The following is a 22,810-nucleotide window of genomic DNA, read 5'->3' on the forward strand; positions in this document are numbered from 1 at the left end:
CCTCACTACCATGGTATTAAAAACACCTCACTACCATGGTATTAAAAACAACTCACTTCCTCGTAACCTACACATTATTAAAAACACCTCACGACCATGGTATTAAAAACTCCTCACTACCATGGTATTAAAAACACCTCACTACCATGGCATTAAAAACACCTCACGACCATGGTATTAAAAACACCTCACTACCATGGTATTAAAAACACCTCACTACCATGGTATTAAAAACAACTCACTGCCTCGTAATCTACACATTATTAAAAACACCTCACCACCATGGTATTAAAAACACCTCACGACCATGGTATTAAAAATAACTCACTGCGTCGTAACCTCCACATTATTAAAAACACCTCACCACCATGGTATGAAAAACACCTCACTACCATGGTATTAAATACACTCACTGCCTTGGAACAGCTACATTATAAAAAACACCTCACTGCCATGATATTAAAAACACCTCACGACCATGATTTTAAAAACACCTCACTGCCATGGTATTAAAAACACCTCACGACCATGTTATTTAAAACACCTCACTACCATGGTATTAAAAACACCTCACGACCATGGTATCAAAAGCACCTCACGACCATGGAATAAAAACACCTCACGACCATGGAATGAAAAACACCTCACTACCATGGCATTAAAAACACCTCACGACCATGGTATTAAAAAAACCTCACTACCATGGTATTAAAAACAACTCACCACCATGGTATGAAAAATACCTCACTACCATGGTATTAAATACACTCACTGCCTTGGAACAGCCACATTATTAAAAACACCTCACTACCATGGTATTAAAAACACCTCACTACCATGGTATTAAAAACAACTCACTGTCTCGTAACCGCCACATTATCAAAAACACCTCACTGCCATGCTATTAAAAACACCTCACGACCATGATTTTAAAAACACCTCACTGCCATGGTATTAAAAACACCTCACTACCATGGTATTAAAAACACCTCACTACCATGGTATTAAAAACACCTCACGACCATGGTATTAAAAACACCTCACGACCATGGTATTAAAAACACCTCACTACCATGGTATTAAAAACACTTCACTACCATGGCATTAAAAACACCTCACGACCATGGTATTAAAAACACCTCACTGCCATGGTATTAAAAACACCTCACGACCATGTTATTTAAAACACCTCACTACCATGGTATTAAAAACACCTCACGACCATGGTATTAAAAACACCTCACTACCATGGTATTAAAACACCTCACGACCATGGTATTAAAAATACCTCATTATCATGGTATTAAAAACACCTCACGACCATGGTATTAAAAACACCTCACAGTCACATTTATTAAAAACTCCTCACTGCCATGGCATTAAAAACACCTCACGACCATGGTATTAAAAACACCTCACTGCCATGGTGTAAAAACAACTCTGCCTCGTAACCGCCACATTATTAAAAACACCTCACAAACATGGTATTAAAAACACCTCACCACCATGGTATTAAAAACACCTCACCACCATGGTATTAAAAACACCTCACGACCATGGTATTAAAAATAACTCACTGCGTCGTAACCTCCACATTATTAAAAACACCTCACCACCATGGTATGAAAAACACCTCACTACCATGGTATTAAATACACTCACTGCCTTGGAACAGCTACATTATAAAAAACACCTCACTGCCATGATATTAAAAACACCTCACGACCATGATTTTAAAAACACCTCACTGCCATGGTATTAAAAACACCTCACGACCATGTTATTTAAAACACCTCACTACCATGGTATTAAAAACACCTCACGACCATGGTATTAAAAACACCTCACGACCATGGTATTAAAAACACCTCACTACCATGGTATTAAAAACACCTCACCACCATGGCATTAAAAACACCTCACGACCATGGTATTAAAAACACCTCACTACCATGGTATGAAAAACAACTCACCACCATGGTATGAAAAATACCTCACTACCATGGTATTAAATACACTCACTGCCTTGGAACAGCCACATTATTAAAAACACCTCACTACCATGGTATTAAAAACACCTCACTACCATGGTATTAAAAACAACTCACTGTCTCGTAACCGCCACATTATCAAAAACACCTCACTGCCATGCTATTAAAAACACCTCAAGACCATGATTTTAAAAACACCTCACTGCCATGGTATTAAAAACACCTCACGACCATGTTATTTAAAACACCTCACTACCATGGTATTAAAAACACCTCACTACCATGGTATTAAAAACACCTCACGACCATGGTATTAAAAACAACTCACTGTCTCGTAACCGCCACATTATCAAAAACACCTCACTGCCATGCTATTAAAAACACCTCACGACCATGATTTTAAAAACACCTCACTGCCATGGTGTTAAAAACACCTCACGACCATGGTATTAAAAACACCTCACTACCATGGTATTAAAAACAATTCTGCCTTGTAACCTACACATTATTAAAAACACCTCACTACCATGGTATTAAAAACACCTCACAACCATGGTATTAAAAATACCTCACTATCATGGTATTAAAAACACCTCACGACCATGGTATTAAAAACACCTCACTACCATAGTATTAAAAACACCTCACGACCATGGTATTAAAAACAACTCACTGTCTCGTAACCGCCACATTATCAAAAACACCTCACTGCCATGCTATTAAAAACACCTCACGACCATGGTATTAAAAACACCTCACTGCCATGGTATTAAAAACACCTCACTACCATGGTATTAAAAACAACTCACTGTCTCGTAACCGCCACATTATCAAAAACACCTCACTGCCATGCTATTAAAAACACCTCACGACCATGATTTTAAAAACACCTCACTGCCATGGTATTGAAACACCTCACGACCATGTTATTTAAAACACCTCACTACCATGGTATTAAAAACACCTCACGACCATGGTATTAAAAACACCTCACTACCATGGTATTAAAAACACCTCACTACCATGGTATTAAAACACCTCACGAACCATGGTATTAAAAACACCTCACTACCATGGTATTAAAAACAATTCTGCCTTGTAACCTACACATTATTAAAAACACCTCACTACCATGGTATTAAAAACACCTCACTATCATGGTATTAAAAACACCTCACAACCATGGTATTAAAAACAACTCAATGCCTCGTAACCTACACATTATTAAAAACAACTCACTACCATGGTATTAAAAACACCTCACAGTCACATTTATTAAAAACCCCTCACGACCATGGTATTAAAAACACCTCACTACCATGGGATTAAAAACACCTCACGACCATGGTATTAAAAACACCTCACGACCATGGTGTAAAAACAACTCTGCCTCGTAACCCCCACATTATTAAAAACACCTCACAAACATGGTATTAAAAACACCTCACTACCATGGCATTAAAAACACCTCACGACCATGGTATTAAAAACACCTCACTACCATGGTATTAAAAACACCTCACTACCATGGTATTAAAAAACCTCACCACCATGGTATTAAAAACACCTCACGACCATGGTATTAAAAACACCTCACCACCATGGTATTAAAAACAACTCACTGCATCGTAACCTCCACATTATTAAAAACACCTCACCACCATGGTATGAAAAACACCTCACTACCATGGTATTAAATACACTCACTGCCTTGGAACAGCTACATTATAAAAAAACACCTCACTGCCATGATATTAAAAACACCTCACGATCATGATTTTAAAAACACCTCACTGCCATGGTATTAAAAACATCTCACAACCATGTTATTTAAAACACCTCACTACCATGGTATTAAAAAGACCTCACGACCATGGTATTAAAAACACCTCACTACCATGGTATTAAAAACACCTCACTACCATGGCATTAAAAACACCTCACGACCATGGTATTAAAAACACCTCACCACCATGGTATTAAAAACAACTCACTGCGTCGTAACCTCCACATTATTAAAAACACCTCACCACCATGGTATGAAAAACACCTCACTACCATGGTATTAAATACACTCACTGCCTTGGAACAGCTACATTATAAAAAAAACACCTCACTGCCATGATATTAAAAACACCTCACGACCATGATTTTAAAAACACCTCACTGCCATGGTATTAAAAACACCTCACAACCATGTTATTTAAAACACCTCACTACCATGGTATTAAAAAGACCTCACGACCATGGTATTAAAAACACCTCACGACCATGGTATTAAAAACACCTCACTACCATGGCATTAAAAACACCTCACGACCATGGTATTAAAAACACCTCACTACCATGGTATTAAAAACACCTCACTACCATGGTATTAAAAAACCTCACCACCATGGTATTAAAAACACCTCACGACCATGGTATTAAAAACACCTCACCACCATGGTATTAAAAACAACTCACTGCATCGTAACCTCCACATTATTAAAAACACCTCACCACCATGGTATGAAAAACACCTCACTACCATGGTATTAAATACACTCACTGCCTTGGAACAGCTACATTATAAAAAAAACACCTCACTGCCATGATATTAAAAACACCTCACGACCATGATTTTAAAAACACCTCACTGCCATGGTATTAAAAACATCTCACAACCATGTTATTTAAAACACCTCACTACCATGGTATTAAAAAGACCTCACGACCATGGTATTAAAAACACCTCACTACCATGGTCTTAAAAACGCCTCACTACCATGGCATTAAAAACACCTCACGACCATGGTATTAAAAACACCTCACTACCATGGTATTAAAAACACCTCACTACCATGGTATTAAAAACAACTCACTGCCTCGTAACCTACACATTATTAAAAACACCTCACGACCATGGTATTAAAAACTCCTCACTACCATGGCATTAAAAACACCTCACTACCATGGCATTAAAAACACCTCACGACCATGGTATTAAAAACACCTCACTACCATGGTATTAAAAACAACTCACTGCCTCGTAACCTTCACATTATTAAACACACCTCACCACCATGGTATTAAAAACACCTCACCACCATGGTATTAAAAACACCTCACCACCATGGTATTAAAAACACCTCACCACCATGGTATTAAAAACACCTCACCACCATGGTATTAAAAACACCTCACCACCATGGTATTAAAAACAACTCACTGCGTCATAACCTCCACATTATTAAAAACACCTCACCACCATGGTATTAAAAAACCTCACCACCATGGTATTAAAAACACCTCACCACCATGGTATTAAAAACACCTCACCACCATGGTATTAAAAACAACTCACTGCGTCATAACCTCCACATTATTAAAAACACCTCACCACCATGGTATGAAAAACACCTCACTACCATGGTATTAAATACACTCACTGCCTTGGAACAGCTACATTATAAAAAAACACCTCACTGCCATGATATTAAAAACACCTCACGACCATGATTTTAAAAACACCTCACTGCCATGGTATTAAAAACACCTCACGACCATGATTTTAAAAACACCTCACTGCCATGGTATTAAAAACACCTCACGACCATGTTATTTAAAACACCTCACTACCATGGCATTAAAAACACCTCACGACCATGGTATTAAAAACACCTCACTACCATGGTATTAAAAACACCTCACTACCATGGTATTAAAAACAACTCACTGCCTCGTAACCTACACATTATTAAAAACACCTCACTACCATGGTATTAAAAACACCTCACGACCATGGTATTAAAAACTCCTCACTACCATGGTATTAAAAACACCTCACGACCATGGTATTAAAAACACCTCACAGTCACATTTATTAAAAACTCCTCACTGCCATGGCATTAAAAACACCTCACGACCATGGTATTAAAAACACCTCACTACCATGGTATTAAAAACAACTCACAGTCACATTTATTAAAAACTCCTCACTACCATGGTATTACAAACACCTCACAGTCACATTTATTAAAAACACCTCACTACCATGGTATTAAAAACTCCTCACGACCATGTTATTAAAAACAACTCACTTCCTCGTAACCTACACATTATTAAAAACACCTCACTGCCATGGTATTAAAAACACCTCAAGACCATGGTATTAAAAACACCTCACGACCATGGTATTAAAAACACCTCACTACCATGGTATTAAAAACAACTCAATGCCTTGTAACCTACACATTATTAAAAACAACTCACTACCATGGTATTAAAAACACCTCACCACCATGGTATTAAAAACAACTCACTGCGTCGTAACCTCCACGTTATTAAAAACAAATCACCTCCACGTTATTGAAAACACCTCACCTCCACGTTATTGAAAATACCTCACCTCCACGTTATTAAAAACACCTCACCTCCACGTTATTAAAAACACCTCACCTCCACGTTATTAAAAACACCTCACGACCATGGTATTAAAGACTCACTGTCTCGTAAGCTCCACATTATCAAAAACACCTCAGCTACCATGTTATTAAAAACACCTCACCTCCACGTTATTAAAAACACCTCACCTCCACATTATTAAAAACACCTCACCTCCACATTATTAAAAACACCTCACCTCCACGTTATTGAAAACACCTCACCTCCACGTTATTGAAAATACCTCACCTCCACGTTATTAAAAACACCTCACCTCCACGTTATTAAAAACACCTCACCTCCACGTTATTAAAAACACCTCACCTCCACGTTATTGAAAACACCTCACCTCCACGTTATGAAAAACACATCACCTCCACGTTATAAAAACACCTCACATCCACGTTATTAAAAACACATCACCTCCACGTGATTAAAAACACATCACCTCCACGTTATGAAAAACACCTCACCTCCACGTTATTAAAAACTCCTCACCTCCACGTTATTAAAAACACCTCACCTCCACGTTATTAAAAACACCTCACCTCCACGTTATTAAAAACACCTCACCTCCACGTTATTGAAAACACCTCACCTCCACGTTATTGAAAACACCTCACCTCCACGTTATTAAAAACACCTCACCTCCACGTTATGAAAAACACATCACCTCCACGTTGTGAAAAACACCTCACCTCCACGTTATTAAAAACACCTCACCTCCACGTTATTAAAAACACCTCACATCCACGTTATTAAAAACACATCACCTCCACGTTATTAAAAACACCTCACCTCCACGTTATGAAAAACACCTCACCTCCACGTTATGAAAAACACATCACCTCCATGTTATGAAAAACACATCACCTCCACGTTATTAAAAACACCTCACCTCCATGTTATGAAAAACACATCACCTCCACGTTATTAAAAACACATCACTTCCACGTTATTAAAAACACATCACCTCCACGTTATGAAAAACTCCTCACCACCATATTAAAAACAACTCACCGCCACGTTATTGAACACATCTCACCACCACGTTATTAAAAACTCCTCACCACCACATTAAAAACACCTCACTGCCAAGTTATTTATAACATCTCACCACCACGTTATTAAAAACAACTCACCGCCACATTATTCAAAAACACCTCACCTCCACGTTATTAAAAACACATCACCTCCACGTTATGAAAAACTCCTCACTGCCAAGTTATTTATAACATCTCACCACCACGTTATTAAAAACAACTCACCGCCACATTATTCAAAAACACCTCAACTCCACGTTATGAAAAACACTTCACCGCCACGTTATAAAAAAACACCTCACCTCCACATTATTAAAAACACCTCACCTCCACGTTATGAAAAACACATCACCTCCACGTTATTAAAACACCTCACCTCCACGTTATTAAAAACACCTCACCTCCACGTTATGAAAAACACCTCACCTCCACGTTATGAAAAACACCTCACCTCCACGTTATGAAAAACACATCACCTCCACGTTATTAAAAACACATCACCTCCACGTTATTAAAAACACATCACCTCCACGTTATTAAAAACACATCACCTCCAAGTTAATAAAAACACATCACCTCCACGTTATGAAAAACTCCTCACCACCATATTAAAAACAACTCACCGCCACGTTATTGAAAACATCTCACCTCCACGTTATTAAAAACACCTCACCTCCACATTATTAAAAACACCTCACCTCCACGTTATTAAAAACACCTCACCTCCACGTTATTAAAAACACCTCACCTCCACGTTATTAAAAACACCTCACCTCCACGTTATTAAAAAACCTCACCTCCACGTTATTGAAAACACCTCACCTCCACGTTATTGAAAACACCTCACCTCCACGTTATTGAAAACACCTCACCTCCACGTTATTGAAAACACCTCACCTCCACGTTATTGAAAACACCTCACCTCCACGTTATTGAAAACACCTCACCTCCACGTTATTGAAAACACCTCACCTCCACGTTATTGAAAACACCTCACCTCCACGTTATTGAAAACACCTCACCTCCACGTTATGAAAAACTCCTCACCACCATATTAAAAACAACTCACCGCCACGTTATTGAAAACACCTCACCTCCACGTTATTAAAAAAACCTCACCTCCAGGTTATTAAAAACAGCTCACCTCCACGTTATTAAAAACAGCTCACCTCCACGTTATTAAAAAAAACCTCACCTCCACGTTATTGAAAACACCTCACCTCCACGTTATTAAAAACAAATCACCTCCACGTTATTGAAAACACCTCACCTCCACGTTATTGAAAATACCTCACCTCCACGTTATTGAAAATACCTCACCTCCACGTTATTAAAAACACCTCACCTCCACGTTATTAAAAACACCTCACCTCCACGTTATTAAAAACACCTCACCTCCACGTTATTGAAAACACCTCAGCTCCACGTTATTGAAAACACCTCAGCTCCACGTTATTAAAAACACCTCACCTCCACGTTATTAAAAACACCTCACCTCCACATTATTAAAAACACCTCACCTCCACATTATTAAAAACACCTCACCTCCACGTTATTAAAAACACCTCACCTCCACGTTATTAAAAACACCTCACCTCCACGTTATTAAAAACACCTCACCTCCACGTTATTAAAAACACCTCACCTCCACGTTATTAAAAACACCTCACCTCCACGTTATTGAAAACACCTCACCTCCACGTTATGAAAAACACATCACCTCCACGTTATAAAAACACCTCACATCCACGTTATTAAAAACACATCACCTCCACGTGATTAAAAACACATCACCTCCACGTTATGAAAAACACCTCACCTCCACGTTATTAAAAACCCCTCACCTCCACGTTATTAAAAACACCTCACCTCCACGTTATTAAAAACACCTCACCTCCACGTTATTAAAAACACCTCACCTCCACGTTATTGAAAACACCTCACCTCCACGTTATTGAAAACACCTCACCTCCACGTTATTAAAAACACCTCACCTCCACGTTATGAAAAACACATCACCTCCACGTTGTGAAAAACACCTCACCTCCACGTTATTAAAAACACCTCACCTCCACGTTATTAAAAACACCTCACATCCACGTTATTAAAAACACATCACCTCCACGTTATTAAAAACACCTCACCTCCACGTTATGAAAAACACCTCACCTCCACGTTATGAAAAACACATCACCTCCATGTTATGAAAAACACATCACCTCCACGTTATTAAAAACACCTCACCTCCATGTTATGAAAAACACATCACCTCCACGTTATTAAAAACACATCACTTCCACGTTATTAAAAACACATCACCTCCACGTTATGAAAAACTCCTCACCACCATATTAAAAACAACTCACCGCCACGTTATTGAAAACATCTCACCACCACGTTATTAAAAACTCCTCACCACCACATTAAAAACACCTCACTGCCAAGTTATTTATAACATCTCACCACCACATTATTAAAAACAACTCACCGCCACATTATTCAAAAACACCTCAACTCCACGTTATGAAAAAAACTTCACCGCCACGTTATAAAAAAACACCTCACCTCCACGTTATTAAAAACACCTCACCTCCACGTTATGAAAAACACATCACCTCCACGTTATTAAAACACCTCACCTCCACGTTATTAAAAACACCTCACCTCCACGTTATGAAAAACACCTCACCTCCACGTTATGAAAAACACATCACCTCCACGTTATGAAAAACACATCACCTCCACGTTATTAAAAACACATCACCTCCACGTTATTAAAAACACATCACCTCCACGTTAATAAAAACACATCACCTCCACGTTATGAAAAACTCCTCACCACCATATTAAAAACAACTCACCGCCACGTTATTGAAAACATCTCACCTCCACGTTATTAAAAACTCCTCACCACCACATTAAAAACACCTCACTGCCAAGTTATTTATAACATCTCACCACCACGTTATTAAAAATAACTCACCGCCACGTTATTCAAAAACACCTCAACTCCACGTTATGAAAAAAACTTCACCGCCACGTTATAAAAAACACCTCACCTCCACGTTATGAAAAACACCTCAAGCAGCAGCTTCTTCGCTCACTGCAGATCTGGATAAAATCACAAACTGGTCCAACACGTGGAACATGTCTTTCAATCCAGACAAATCTCACACTCTCACTATGTCTCTTCGAAAGGACCGTTTACAAAACCCCCCCATCCACTTTCTCAACAATCCTCTGGAAGAAGTCTTTTCTTTCAAGCTTCTGGGTCTCACTATCTGCCATGACCTTTCCTGGGAAAGTCACATTTCCAACCTTGCCTCAAAAGCCAGTCGCCGACTGGGAATCCTCCGTCGTGCAAAGTCCTTCCTCGGCCCTCTTGAGCTCCTGACCACTTACAAAGCTTTTGTCCGTAGCCTGATGGAGTACTGCTCTCCCCTCTGGGCTGGTGCTCCTGCCTCCCACCTTTCTCGACTTCACGCTGTCGAAACCAGGGCTTTTAAGATCATTGGCATCTCCCGCAATGAAGCTGAGTCTTTGGGCCTCTCACTCAATCACCGCAGGTTGGTCGGTGGTCTTTCTGTCTTCTACCGACTCCTCTCCAGCCTTGCCCCCCTGCTCTCTCTGTGATTTGTCCCAACCACATTTCCACAGGGCGCTCAAGGTCCGCCAACAACCCCCTTCTGGTAAAACTACCAAAATCACGAATCACTGCTCATCTTCACTCTTTCATTCCTCTTTTTTCCCGCCTTTGGAATAAACTTCCTCACTCTATTCTTTCCCATTCTTCCCTCCAGGCTTTCAAAACAGCTGTTCACCACCACCTCTTATCTTCCCCCATCCAAATCCTCGATCTTTTCTACCCCCGATAATCCACCCAAGCCCACTTCCTTCAATTCTCCTGCTTTCCTTCCTGAAAGTCCCTTTAATGTCCATCTTCCCCTCGCCATGTTCCCTGTCCCATCCCCATCCCTCTCCCTTCCACAGTTCACCTGTGTCTGTTCCCCAATGTTTTGTCCCTTCCACTCCCGCCCCTCTTGTCTCATGCCTCCTTGCTGTGAGTTGTGTGTTAGCTCTCATACGAGCCTCGACCAAGGTATACAAAAAAAAAAAAAAAAAAAAAAAAAAAAAAAACACCTCACCTCCACGTTATGAAAAACACCTCACCTCCACGTTATTGAAAACATCTCACCGCCACATTATTGAAAACACCTCACCAACGCGGGTTTTTTCTAAAACGTAATTCCCGTGAACGGGGAGGGTCTGCAATAACTAAATCAGAATAGGTTGCCCACAATTGGTAGAAACCTGCAATATCAACCTGCGATATTTGAGGGTTTCTGTATAGGCTACCAATTGTATTTTTTATTATTATTGTTCACTTCAAAGGTTAAAAAAATTAATCTCCTAATCACAAGAATAAGAACAAGGACAAATGTGTCCACGAGCAGCGTCCTAAAGATTTTGTCGGCAAAAAAAAGTTTTTACATTTTAAAAAGAAAAAAACAACTTCAGATATTTCGTCACCTGCCTTGATTCAGCCAATAGCGAAACGCGTCATAATGTATTTACGATATATCGTGTATTTACGAAATAAATAATGCATTTACGAAATTACAATACGATAAATGGAATAATCTTTAAATAGTAACGTGAACTTTTCGAAACTTTAAAGCAAATATCCGAATATATTTAAAAGTTCATGATAGACGCTCTCAAAAGGCACCGTCTATGTGAGGATGTGTACATGTGCTCAGTATTTAAGGAGATCCGGATCTTGTACATACAAGAGCCGAGTCCTCGAGATTAACGTTTTGTCTTCACAAGAAGAAGAAGAACAAGAAGAACAAGAACAAGAACAAGAAGAAGAAGAAGAAGAAGAAAACAATGCCGAGCTCTCTATGAGCAGCGTTCGCTATGCAAGACGCTGCAAAAAAAATAGAGGGAGATCTTACTTGATCATTTCAGGACTCAGCTTGCTGGACAGCTCACCCCCACCATGCTGTTCCACACAACAACAAAAGCACAAAATGCAAGATAAGTAAATGTTGGATGTTGAACAAAGTTGTATTAATTTCACATGCACCACTTTGTGCCTTTAAAATGGAGGTCTCAATTTCACGTTTTTTATGCATGGTCTTGGCTTATGGAAGAGTTAGGACACAATATAACAAAGGGAACAGCAGGGAAAGGGGAAACGCTAACAGCAGTGTTTCGGCTGAAACGAGCGCTCTCTTACTTATGTGGTGTAGAAATCCAGATTCTTCCTCAAGGATTGAGCACATATAGCTAGCTATTAGTAGACATGGAATGAGGTTAAAAATATTCCTTTTGCATGTGCAAAAAAGGTAAGAATAGACTTGCACCCTAAAAGCCCAATTCAAAAGATACAAGATATTACAAATAGTTCAACATTTCTCGAAATAATTACGTGCTTCAAAAGAGTCCTTCCTGCACATCATAAGATTTTCATACATTCGATCAAAAATTTGACAAAATTGAGGAACTAGAACAGCACTTGAGAGAGCACATACCTCCATCAGGCTGAACAGTTTACGTTTTGTATCCCACTGACAGGCTGGATCTGGATCCAGACATGAACCAAAATTGAATAGGCTTGTTTTTGTCATCTAACCAACTCACCCACTAGTTTTCTCATAAAGAGTCCACAACTTTTTAAAATATCTTGCTATCGTTTTTTGTCCCATCTCTCAATGGTGAAGAATCACTTTAAAAAATTCAACTTTTTGAGAGACTTCACAGAGAGACTGATAGAGACAGAGATAGACAAACAGACAGACAGACAGGCAGAGAGACAGGTATGACAACATAACTTCAATCCATCCTCAGTGGCGGAGGTAATAAAAACGGTTCGAACGTCCGCTCTGAGTCTGGGAGGTCGATGCTTCAAACCCTGGCTGAGTCAAACCAAAGACTTTTTTAAATGGTATGTGCTACTTCCTTGCTTGAAGCTCAGCATTTAAAAGGATAGAGTACAGACAATCCCCATCAGTTGGCATCCATGAAGAGGAAATTCCTCCTGAGGAATGCTCTGCTGGGTGCGGAAAGAAACATGGTGCCATTGTTTTGACGTCGTTCCTGGGAAGTGACGGCACTTCCTCCAAGCACAGTCGCTGTATTGAGTGTTTGTCTCGTCAGTAAGTTGATGTGTGTGACGGTGGCACCACCAATACGAGCCATACGTTGCATATATAAAATAAATAATGCCACCAACCAAGTTATCCAGTAATCACAAAATAATTTTCCATACTTCCAGAAACAATCTGAGCTATCCAAAATACTTAATGAAACAAAATAGTTGAATGACAAACAGCAGGAAATGTAACTAAATCACAAAGTGATCGCCAGGGGCAAGCCTCCACCAGTACCCGCAATCCAATGATCGCCATTAAAACAAAAAATTTTTAATATGACGTTGACCGTCAACATTTAGGGATAGAGTGTAAATTCATAAAATGTGTCCACATCCACAATCTAACCATAAAACTCAACAGCATGAGAATCGGAGGAAAATTATTGAAGTCATGATGAAAAGGGTGATTTTTGTTAATTAGGTCACAATCCGAAAAAAGTAGGCCAAGGACATGAATCAAATATCAGGTGCACAACTTAAATGCAGGTACGCTATTGTGATGCAAGAACATCTTGGATAGGAAGGCCAAGCGGTCTTTGAGATTTACATTGGCAAAATTGAGCGATGACACAAAAACACTTGTTTTTTTCAGAACGCCATTTGACATTGACCTTTAACTCAGAAGGGTATGATGATGTAAGTTAAGCATAAATGTGACTTACTCAAGGCTATCTATAGACGACAATTTCGGTCTGATCAGATAAACCTTATAGTTGAGTTTTGGTGAAAAATGGTAAAATGTTTATTATTAGGTCACGTCTTTAAAAATTATGTCAAGGTCAAAAAAAAAAGTCAACCCCACGTACTTTCTATTCACGTGATTGATGCAAAATTTAATTCTGAAAGTCCCAGGTGGCTTTGAGATACAGATACAGAAATTGGGAGTGCAGGAAGAAACGAGAAGGGCACTCGGTTGAGCGCACATCTCCGCCCCATAATGACTGATCCAAGAGAACATATCTGACCCAATAAATTTTTGAAATATCGTGCTATATATCGTTTTTGAGCACGATCTCTCAATGATGAAGCAGCACTTAAAACATTCAAGAAGTCGGATCTGAATCCAGGTCATCACCAGAATCGAATCTATTTGTCATTGACAGACACCACCTGTCCCCTAAATTTCATCCGAATCCGTCCACAACTTTTTGAGACCGTGCTATATATCGGTTTAGCCCGATCTCACAATAGTGAAGAATCGCTGAAAAAATTCTCGTATCCGGATCCGGATCTTCACCGAAATCTAATCAGTTTGTCCTTCTCACACACCCAACTTGTCCACCAAATTTTGTCATGATCCATCCATAACTTTTGAGATATCCTGCTCACAGACAAAGAAACAAACAAGCCGGTAGGAGACGAGGGATTCGCCAAGATTGAAGTGCTGGATGCGATGCTTTTCATTCTGACCGATCCACCGACGAAGATTCATTGCCAAGACGTATTGGTTCACATACAATTGTTCCTCTGCCTGACAAGATTTTTCCTATTGCGTATTTTGCCAACTGGCACTCCTCATAAAAAATGACGGTAAATAGACACCATATTTTTGAAGGACTACCATTTGAAAAATAATCGGTTTGCTGGTTTGTGCTGTGGAGCCTCGCGTTGCAGACACACACACACACACACACACACACACACACACACACACACACACACACACACACACACACACACACACACACACACACACACACACACACACACACACACACGGAAAACCCGATAAACTTCTCTCAATGCTCGTTTGGCCACACCTCCTGAGCCACACAATATTTTCATAAGCCACGCCCACTTTCCTACGCCACTCCCACTTTAAATAAATAATTGGAGGTGGTGTTTGGGTCGTGGAATCGTTTTCGGTAAATAAATAAATAATTGGAGGTGGTGTGTGGGTCGTGGAATCGTTTTCGGGAAATAAATAAATAACCGAAGGTGGTGTGTGGATCGTGGAATCGTTTATGGGAAATAAATAAATAATTGGAGGCGGAGTGTGGGTCGTGGAATCGTTTTCGGAAAATAAATAAATAATTGGAGGTGATGTGTGGGTCGTGGAATTGTTTTCGGTAAATAAATAAATAATTGGAGGTGGTGTGTGGGTCGTGGAATCGTTTTCAGTAAATAAATAAATAATTGAAGGTGGTGTGTGGGTCGTGGAATCGTTTTCGGGAAATAAATAAATAACCGAAGGTGGTGTGTGGATCGTGGAATCGTTCATGGGAAATAAATAAATAATTGGAGGCGGAGTGTGGGTCGTGGAATCGTTTTCGGAAAATAAATAAATAAATGGAGGTGATGTGTGGGTCGTGGAATTGTTTTCGGTAAATAAATAAATAATTGAAGGTGGTGTGTGGGTCGTGGAATCGTTTTCAGTAAATAAATAAATAATTGGAGGTGGTGTGTGGGTCGTGGAATCGTTTTCGGTAAATAAATAAATAATTGAAGGTGGTGTGTGGGTCGTGGAATCGTTTTCGGTAAATAAATAAATAATTGAAGGTGGTGTGTGGGTCGTGGAATCGTTTTCGGTAAATAAATAAACATATTATGAGAAATCCACAAAGACAGAAATGCCGGTGATTCCATTTATTTTGGATCCTTTTCACTTTGGTCAATAACGTTTGGATCGAGGAGAGATCGAAGGTGGAACGACGGTGTACTTCCTTTCAAACACTGTATACACACCTTAAATGACGGCAAATAGACACCCGATTTTTGAAGGACTACCATTTGAAAAATAAAACCTCAATCAAAAATCGGCTCGAGTAAAATTTTCTAAATATCTCGAAGCGTTTCATTCCGAAGACTCGTTTCTCTACATTCAAAACTGAAGGACAAGTATTGAAAATACTGTACGCGGTTTTTCGGTCGCTGCACAGCAACGGGTGGTTGCTGGGCAATGAAATTCAAACGCGCACATTCCCAGTATATATTCCACCTCTTGGCAAAGTTTCATCGAAATCGGTTCGCTGGTTCATGCTGTGGAGCCTCGCGTTGCAGACACACACACACACACACACACACACACACACACACACACACACACACACACACACACACACGAAACCCGACAATAAGGGATATCTAGCATATACAGCGAATCCAACAAAGACAAGCAGACAGGGGTGAAAACATAACCAAGGTGGCAGAGCTAATAAATCTGGCAAAACCTGACACTTCCGTGTGATTTATCCATTAGCGCAGAGAGTTTAAACTTTCACGTTCCATGCACACCCTGGAAAGACTGCCTCGATAAAATAACCAGAGGAGACAAAGGACATGGAAGGGGCAACAGTTGCTTTGATTTTTCCGTCCACAATCTAGATTTCCTCTGAGGTGCGATTTTGTCTGAATCTCAGCGTTCCTAAAGGCCCAGTCACACCTTGACGTTTTAGCCAGCTAATGCCGATTTTTGAAAAATTTGTCTAAAACGCTGGCACTCGTCGAATACGTTATGGGTAAGTTTTGGAAACATCGAGAGCACGCTGAAAAACACCGCCATACGTCGTAGTTCGCTGGCTTTCATCGTTGTACTTTGCGGTTGTCGTCAAATTTTATCATGCTTGAAATTTGTTAGACTTATGCCAGCGTATGACTCACAAGTTCCGCTACGCTGGCCATAAGTTGGAGGCACGTTATGCGATCGTTGACACAAGTTAATTGTAAGTTAATCACAAGTCGAAACAGGTCGAGGTAATGTTTAGCATACCCAAAACTTATTTCTAACCTATGAGTAACAGGTTAGAACGTTACAACGTTAAGTGTTGTAGGCACGTTACGCGATCGTTGACACACGTCGACACACGTAACTTGTAAGGTACCCATAAGTCGAAACACGTCAATGTAATGGTTAGCGTCAGTGTTCCAGACTCCTGGTTTTTTTTTTTTTCCTTCGGTATGACGGTCATGTTGACACTTCGATTTCGAGTGTGGTTATTATTTCAATCGTTGAGCGGCAGCCTATTAATTATATTATATAATAACCGCACTAGAAATCGAAGTGTCAACATCACCGTCATACTGAAAAAAAAATTAAAAAAAAAAAAACCAGGGAGTCTGGAACACTGACGCTAACCATTATATTGACGTGTTTCGACTTATGAGTAACTTACAAGTAACTTTTGTCGATGTGTGCCAACGATCGCATATTGTGCGTCCAACTTATTCCCATCGCATGCGGAACGTGTGAGACATCCGGCAAGTACGTCGTAAAATGTTTAACACATTTAAAAGTACAAGACGTACTCCACTTCCTACGACATATGATAGCGTACTTTAGCATTCTATTCACGTATACCAAACTTACCCATACCGTATTCGACGTGCACCAGCATTTTAGACGCATTTCTCAGAGGTCGACATACGCTGGCAAGATCGCCAAGGTGTGACTGAGATGTTGACACTTCCATTTCTCCGGCGGTTATGATTTGAATCATTGTGCGGCAGCCTTTTAATTGGCTATGCCATGTGATCGTCGGCGATACGTGCAGCGCGCTATGTATAAGTTAGACTATCGTTGGGCATAGGTTGTGAACGCCGACAACAGGCTAAGCATTCGTTGGTATAAGTTATCTATAAGACAACAAAATGTTCTGTGTCCGTTATTAATATGTTATGCATACGACCAACTCGTTATGAATACGTCCGAATCTTTAAAAAAAAAAGTCAAAAGTTCAGCGTAAGCCAGCGTTTTACATACATTTTGATACGTTGCCATTGCTGGCTAAAACGTCAAGGTGTGACTGGGCCTTTAACGCAGACAGCATGAGCAGACAAATTTGATTGGTCGAGATGCCGTAAAATGGCGTAATATTTTGCCCAAGTACCGCGAAACTGGAGGTTTTTGGAAGTGCCAACAAAGCGATTTGTGTTCTCGTGTTCAAATATATAATTAAATTGAAATAAAATAAAGGTTTTAAAGGCTGTAGAATATATATATTATATATATTGTTATGGTTGTGGAAATTCGCATTACACCATGAAGGGCCCGTGGGTGAGATATCGCTAAGTACATGTGTAGTTAGCCCAAACTCGTTGTATAGAGGGAATTTATGTGATTCATCCGGGCTGTGATCCTTTGAGTTAGGCGTTTTTCTGTTCTATCTCTATTTTGAACCAACCATGTCTCAACCGCCATCACACAACAACCACGCCACTGCCACCATCTATGCTCCCACATCATCACATCACCGCCATTCCCAATCAGCACCATAACCATCAAACCACCACCGAAAACCCTCCACCACCTTCAGCTCTCTCCTTCTACGGCCATTCCCGCACCACCTGTGAACACTGAACGTCGGGCTTTCTCGGGCCTGTTCGGCGATTGGTGCCGAACGCACCGAGCCGGGAGCGCAAATAGCGGCCTTTCCGAAGGAAAATTCGGATTAAAAACGCTACACGCCCACTTTTCCTCCGTCCAATTAGCGAGCGCGGGGTGGCTTGGCCCCACCTCCAGGCGCGTGTGTGTGAAGTTGATATATGCAAATTCTAGGATCAGGGGAGGTTCACGCCCCCGTTTCCTCCGACGAATGGGCGAGCGTGGCTCCGCCCCCGACGTCATTCTGATCCGAATATTTGCATACTGGCTTCTCCTGCCCGCCTATAAAAAGGCGAGCGCAAGGCGAATTGTCAATCAAGTCAAGTCGGTCGGGTCGGGAGAGTGCGGAACTGAAAAGAGTGGCAGAGTCGAGTCGGTCGGGTGAGGAGAGTGGGAGAGTCGAGTCGGTCAGGTGAGGAGAGTGCGGAACTGAGAAGAGTTGCGGGAAGAAGCAAAGGAGCTCGGGTCTGAAGCGAGAAGGACGGCGGTCGGCGACGAGGTTACGGTGTGGGGAATCACTTGTCTCGTCGCGGGACCCAAGCCAGCCAGCCATTCTCCTCCCACAGGGCATCAACAATTCCCCCTTTCCCCCGTGCTGAGATAGTGCAAAAGGGGGCCCCGTTCCCACCCCACTCCAAACGTCGTGCCAACGAAACTCGCCAAGGAGCAGGAGTCGGGGCACAGCCGCGCGGCCACATTTGTGGCTCGCCCGCCAACGCGTCACGAGGACACGGGTAGGACCCCCCCCCCCGGTCTCGCGGACCTGGCCGCTCCTCCAGGCCACGTGTACATTTGGCCTACAGGCCTGTCTTCCCCCTTGTCTATGAGGGTGACTTCTTTTCTTTGCTTTTGTGTAAATATGTGTTGGCGCCATCTGTAAAGCAAAGCTGTATAAGTGTTGCCGTGTGTGCGTGTAGTCGGTATTAACTCTGCGTCGTTGTTGCTTTTATTGTTTTGGTTGCTTTATGTGCATTTTGACTGTATGGCTGTATCTACGTGCTTTCCGTGTGCCGGGAAATATATGTGCATTGTGTGAACTGTTTTCCCGTTTCGCTTCGTCTTTTCTCTAATTGAATCTCCATCCTGCTTCACGTAAAGGGTTCGTAGTGGGTGCAAAACGCCCGGTAAATAATCTGAACCGTCGAGGTCGACGATAACACCACTCGGTTATCCCGATAGTACGGAACGGGCTGCCCAAGCGGCTCGTGTCCGGAGTCGACCTGCGGCAAGGTACGATCGCCCGGTTTCCCATCCGCGTGGGTACTTAGGTAGGTCGAGTTTGGCGAACAACCCTATCCTATGCGGGTGGCCGATTGGCACGATTGTGGTGAGGTCAAAAGGCCCACTCGTGACTGCCTCCGGGCGATAGTTCCCAGAGGGTCACGACTGAATTGTCCGTCCGGTGGGCGACGTGCCGCGATCCGAGTTACGTGGCCGTTTGCACGCCGGCGGGCGCGGATTCGCAATATATATATATATATATATATATATATATATATATATATATATATATATATATATATATATATATATATATATATATATATATACTAAACAAAAATATAAACGCACCAACCTAAATATCTAAGTCAAGATTGCCATTATGGGAAAATGGTCAAACCGATGATATGTTTTAGCAATGGTTCCTTTGTTTTGCTCAAGACAGATGTTCCCATTGAAATTGACCACTCTGAGTGTGTGGACTAACACGTTGAGTAATCCTTCCCATGAGCACAATGGGGCTTGACAGAGTGATGGTCAGTGAGCGTGCCCAGGACACAAACACTCCCTATAGCTTGCCCTATAAAAGGCCTCCCCAAAATGTGGACTGGTGCCAAATGTCAACATGCCACAGATGTCACAAATCTTGAGGGAGCGTGCCATTGGCATGCTGAATGCTGGGACGTCAGTACGGGCCATTGCAGCACACTTCAATGTCCACCACTCCACCATTAGCCGCCTGAGAACGCGCCTCAGAGAGACTGGAAGCACCGTGAACCGCCGACATGCCCGGCGACCACGTGTGACCACCGCCGGTCAGGATCGTCACATGAGGCTGCAACATCTCCGGGATCGACTCCGACCGGCCACGAGGACTGCCGATGAGACTGTCGGGCTGCATAACAGGCGCATTTCAGCCCAGAGGGTGCGTAACCGCTTGAGGGAGGCCAACCTCCGAGCCCGCCGACCACACCGGGGACTCGACCTCACTGCAGTCTGGCGTCAGACCCGACTGAACTGGGCCAATGTTCACTTGCGCTGGACCCTCGCACGATGGAGGAGAGTGCTGTTCACCGATGAGTCGCGGTTCCAGCTGTATCGGGCTGATGGCGGACTCCGCGTCTGGCGTCGGGCTTGGGAGCACTACACTGACGCCAATGTCCTTCGTCGGGTGTCACACGGTGGTGCCAGTGTTATGGTGTGGGCAGGCATATGCCATGGAGAGCGCACTCGGCTTCATTTCATTGAAGGCAACTTGAACGGGCAGCGGTACAGGGACGAGATACTCAGACCCATCGTCGTGCCGTTTGTGCGCCTTCACCATGTGACGTTTCAGCACGACAATGCTCGCCCCCATGTTGAGAGGATCTGCATGGACTTCCTCGGTGAGGAGGACATTGATGTCCTCGACTGGCCTCCATATTCTCCCGACATGTCGCCCATCGAGCACCTTTGGGACGTTCTTGATCGACGCGTACGACAACGTTACGCAGTCCCAGAGAACGTCCGCCAGCTCCGTGTGGCTCTCCAGGAGGAATGGGAAAACATCCGTCAGGCCACCATCGATAATCTGGTGATGTCCATGCGCCGGAGATGCACCGCTCTGCGCGACGCCAACGGTGAACACACCCGCTACTGACTGTGTGAACTCTGACAGTGACACCTCGGTTGTGTTGGCTGTTGTAGCGCAAAGACTGTCGCCAGAATTCTCAAGGAACTCTTTGAAATTTAATGCTCAATTGTCATGGATTCTATAACCAAATTATTGTGATGATTTAGTATTAATGAGTTCGAGGTAAAATCGTAACAATCGCTTGGTGCGTTTATATTTTTGTTCAGTATATATCTTTGGAAGTTTACCGCTGTCGATGCACCGCCTTTTACAGCACCTTGTTTATCAGGTTAAATTAGTTATTCGCATGTGTTTGTTTTCTTTTGGATGTCCCTAAAAACGAAGAAGCAAGTTTCCTGTTTGGAATGATTTTCAAATTTATGGGAGTCGGAGCTGAATGGGTTGTGAGGGCCATTATAAATATATAATTTTTTGTTTGGTTTCTCGGCCAAAAATAAATTACACGAGATTTTTGCATCGAACGGTTAAAGGAGAAGCATCAGTCTAAGTGTGATATCCACTGCCACTGTTCGCTTGTACAAACAGGAAATGGTATGAACCTGACACCCCTCATCCACGGATATTTCTCATATTTCCGTGAGTGTGATTTGCATTCAGGAACCCAATAATAATGGTTAACCATTTTGAAATTGTCACTCTTTCATCTGAATGCTGAAAATTATATTTAAAAGATTATTTGAATCACAGATTTTGCTCTTGCAATGGCAGGATCAAAGTTCCTGGTGAGCAGAACTGAATTGGTGTCTACACTCTACACACACACACACACACACACACACACACACACACACACACACACACACACACACACACACACACACACTCACACACACACACACACACACACACACACACACACACACACACACACACACACACACACACACACACACACACACACAATTTTGAAAGTCATTGCTTCACACGTCGTGGAACCTGTAAAATAACCGAACACGCAAATAATCAAACTCCATCAATATTAATCCTCAAACATACAATCAACTAATTTAACAAGGTATG

At 41.7% G+C, this 22,810-nt stretch overlaps 1 protein-coding gene across 4 annotated transcripts in view; it reads right to left on the reverse strand.

The window, feature by feature from the left end:
• Positions 1-22,810, reverse strand: part of TERF2IP (TERF2 interacting protein) — a 123,295-nt gene that overhangs the window by 98,481 nt on the left and 2,004 nt on the right. For all 4 annotated transcript variants that reach the window (XM_085884954.1, XM_085884951.1, XM_085884950.1 and 1 more), the window contains exon 2: positions 12,418-12,464. In XM_085884954.1, the coding sequence (XP_085741080.1) occupies positions 12,418-12,425 (8 nt within the window). In that variant the 5' untranslated portion in view covers positions 12,426-12,464. The remainder of the gene's footprint in view (positions 1-12,417; positions 12,465-22,810) is intronic.

This window comes from Eptatretus burgeri, chromosome 6, assembly GCF_056783735.1.
Source record: "Eptatretus burgeri isolate ZD-2024b chromosome 6, Ebu_testis_v1, whole genome shotgun sequence".
Classification (NCBI taxonomy): domain Eukaryota; kingdom Metazoa; phylum Chordata; class Myxini; order Myxiniformes; family Myxinidae; genus Eptatretus; species Eptatretus burgeri.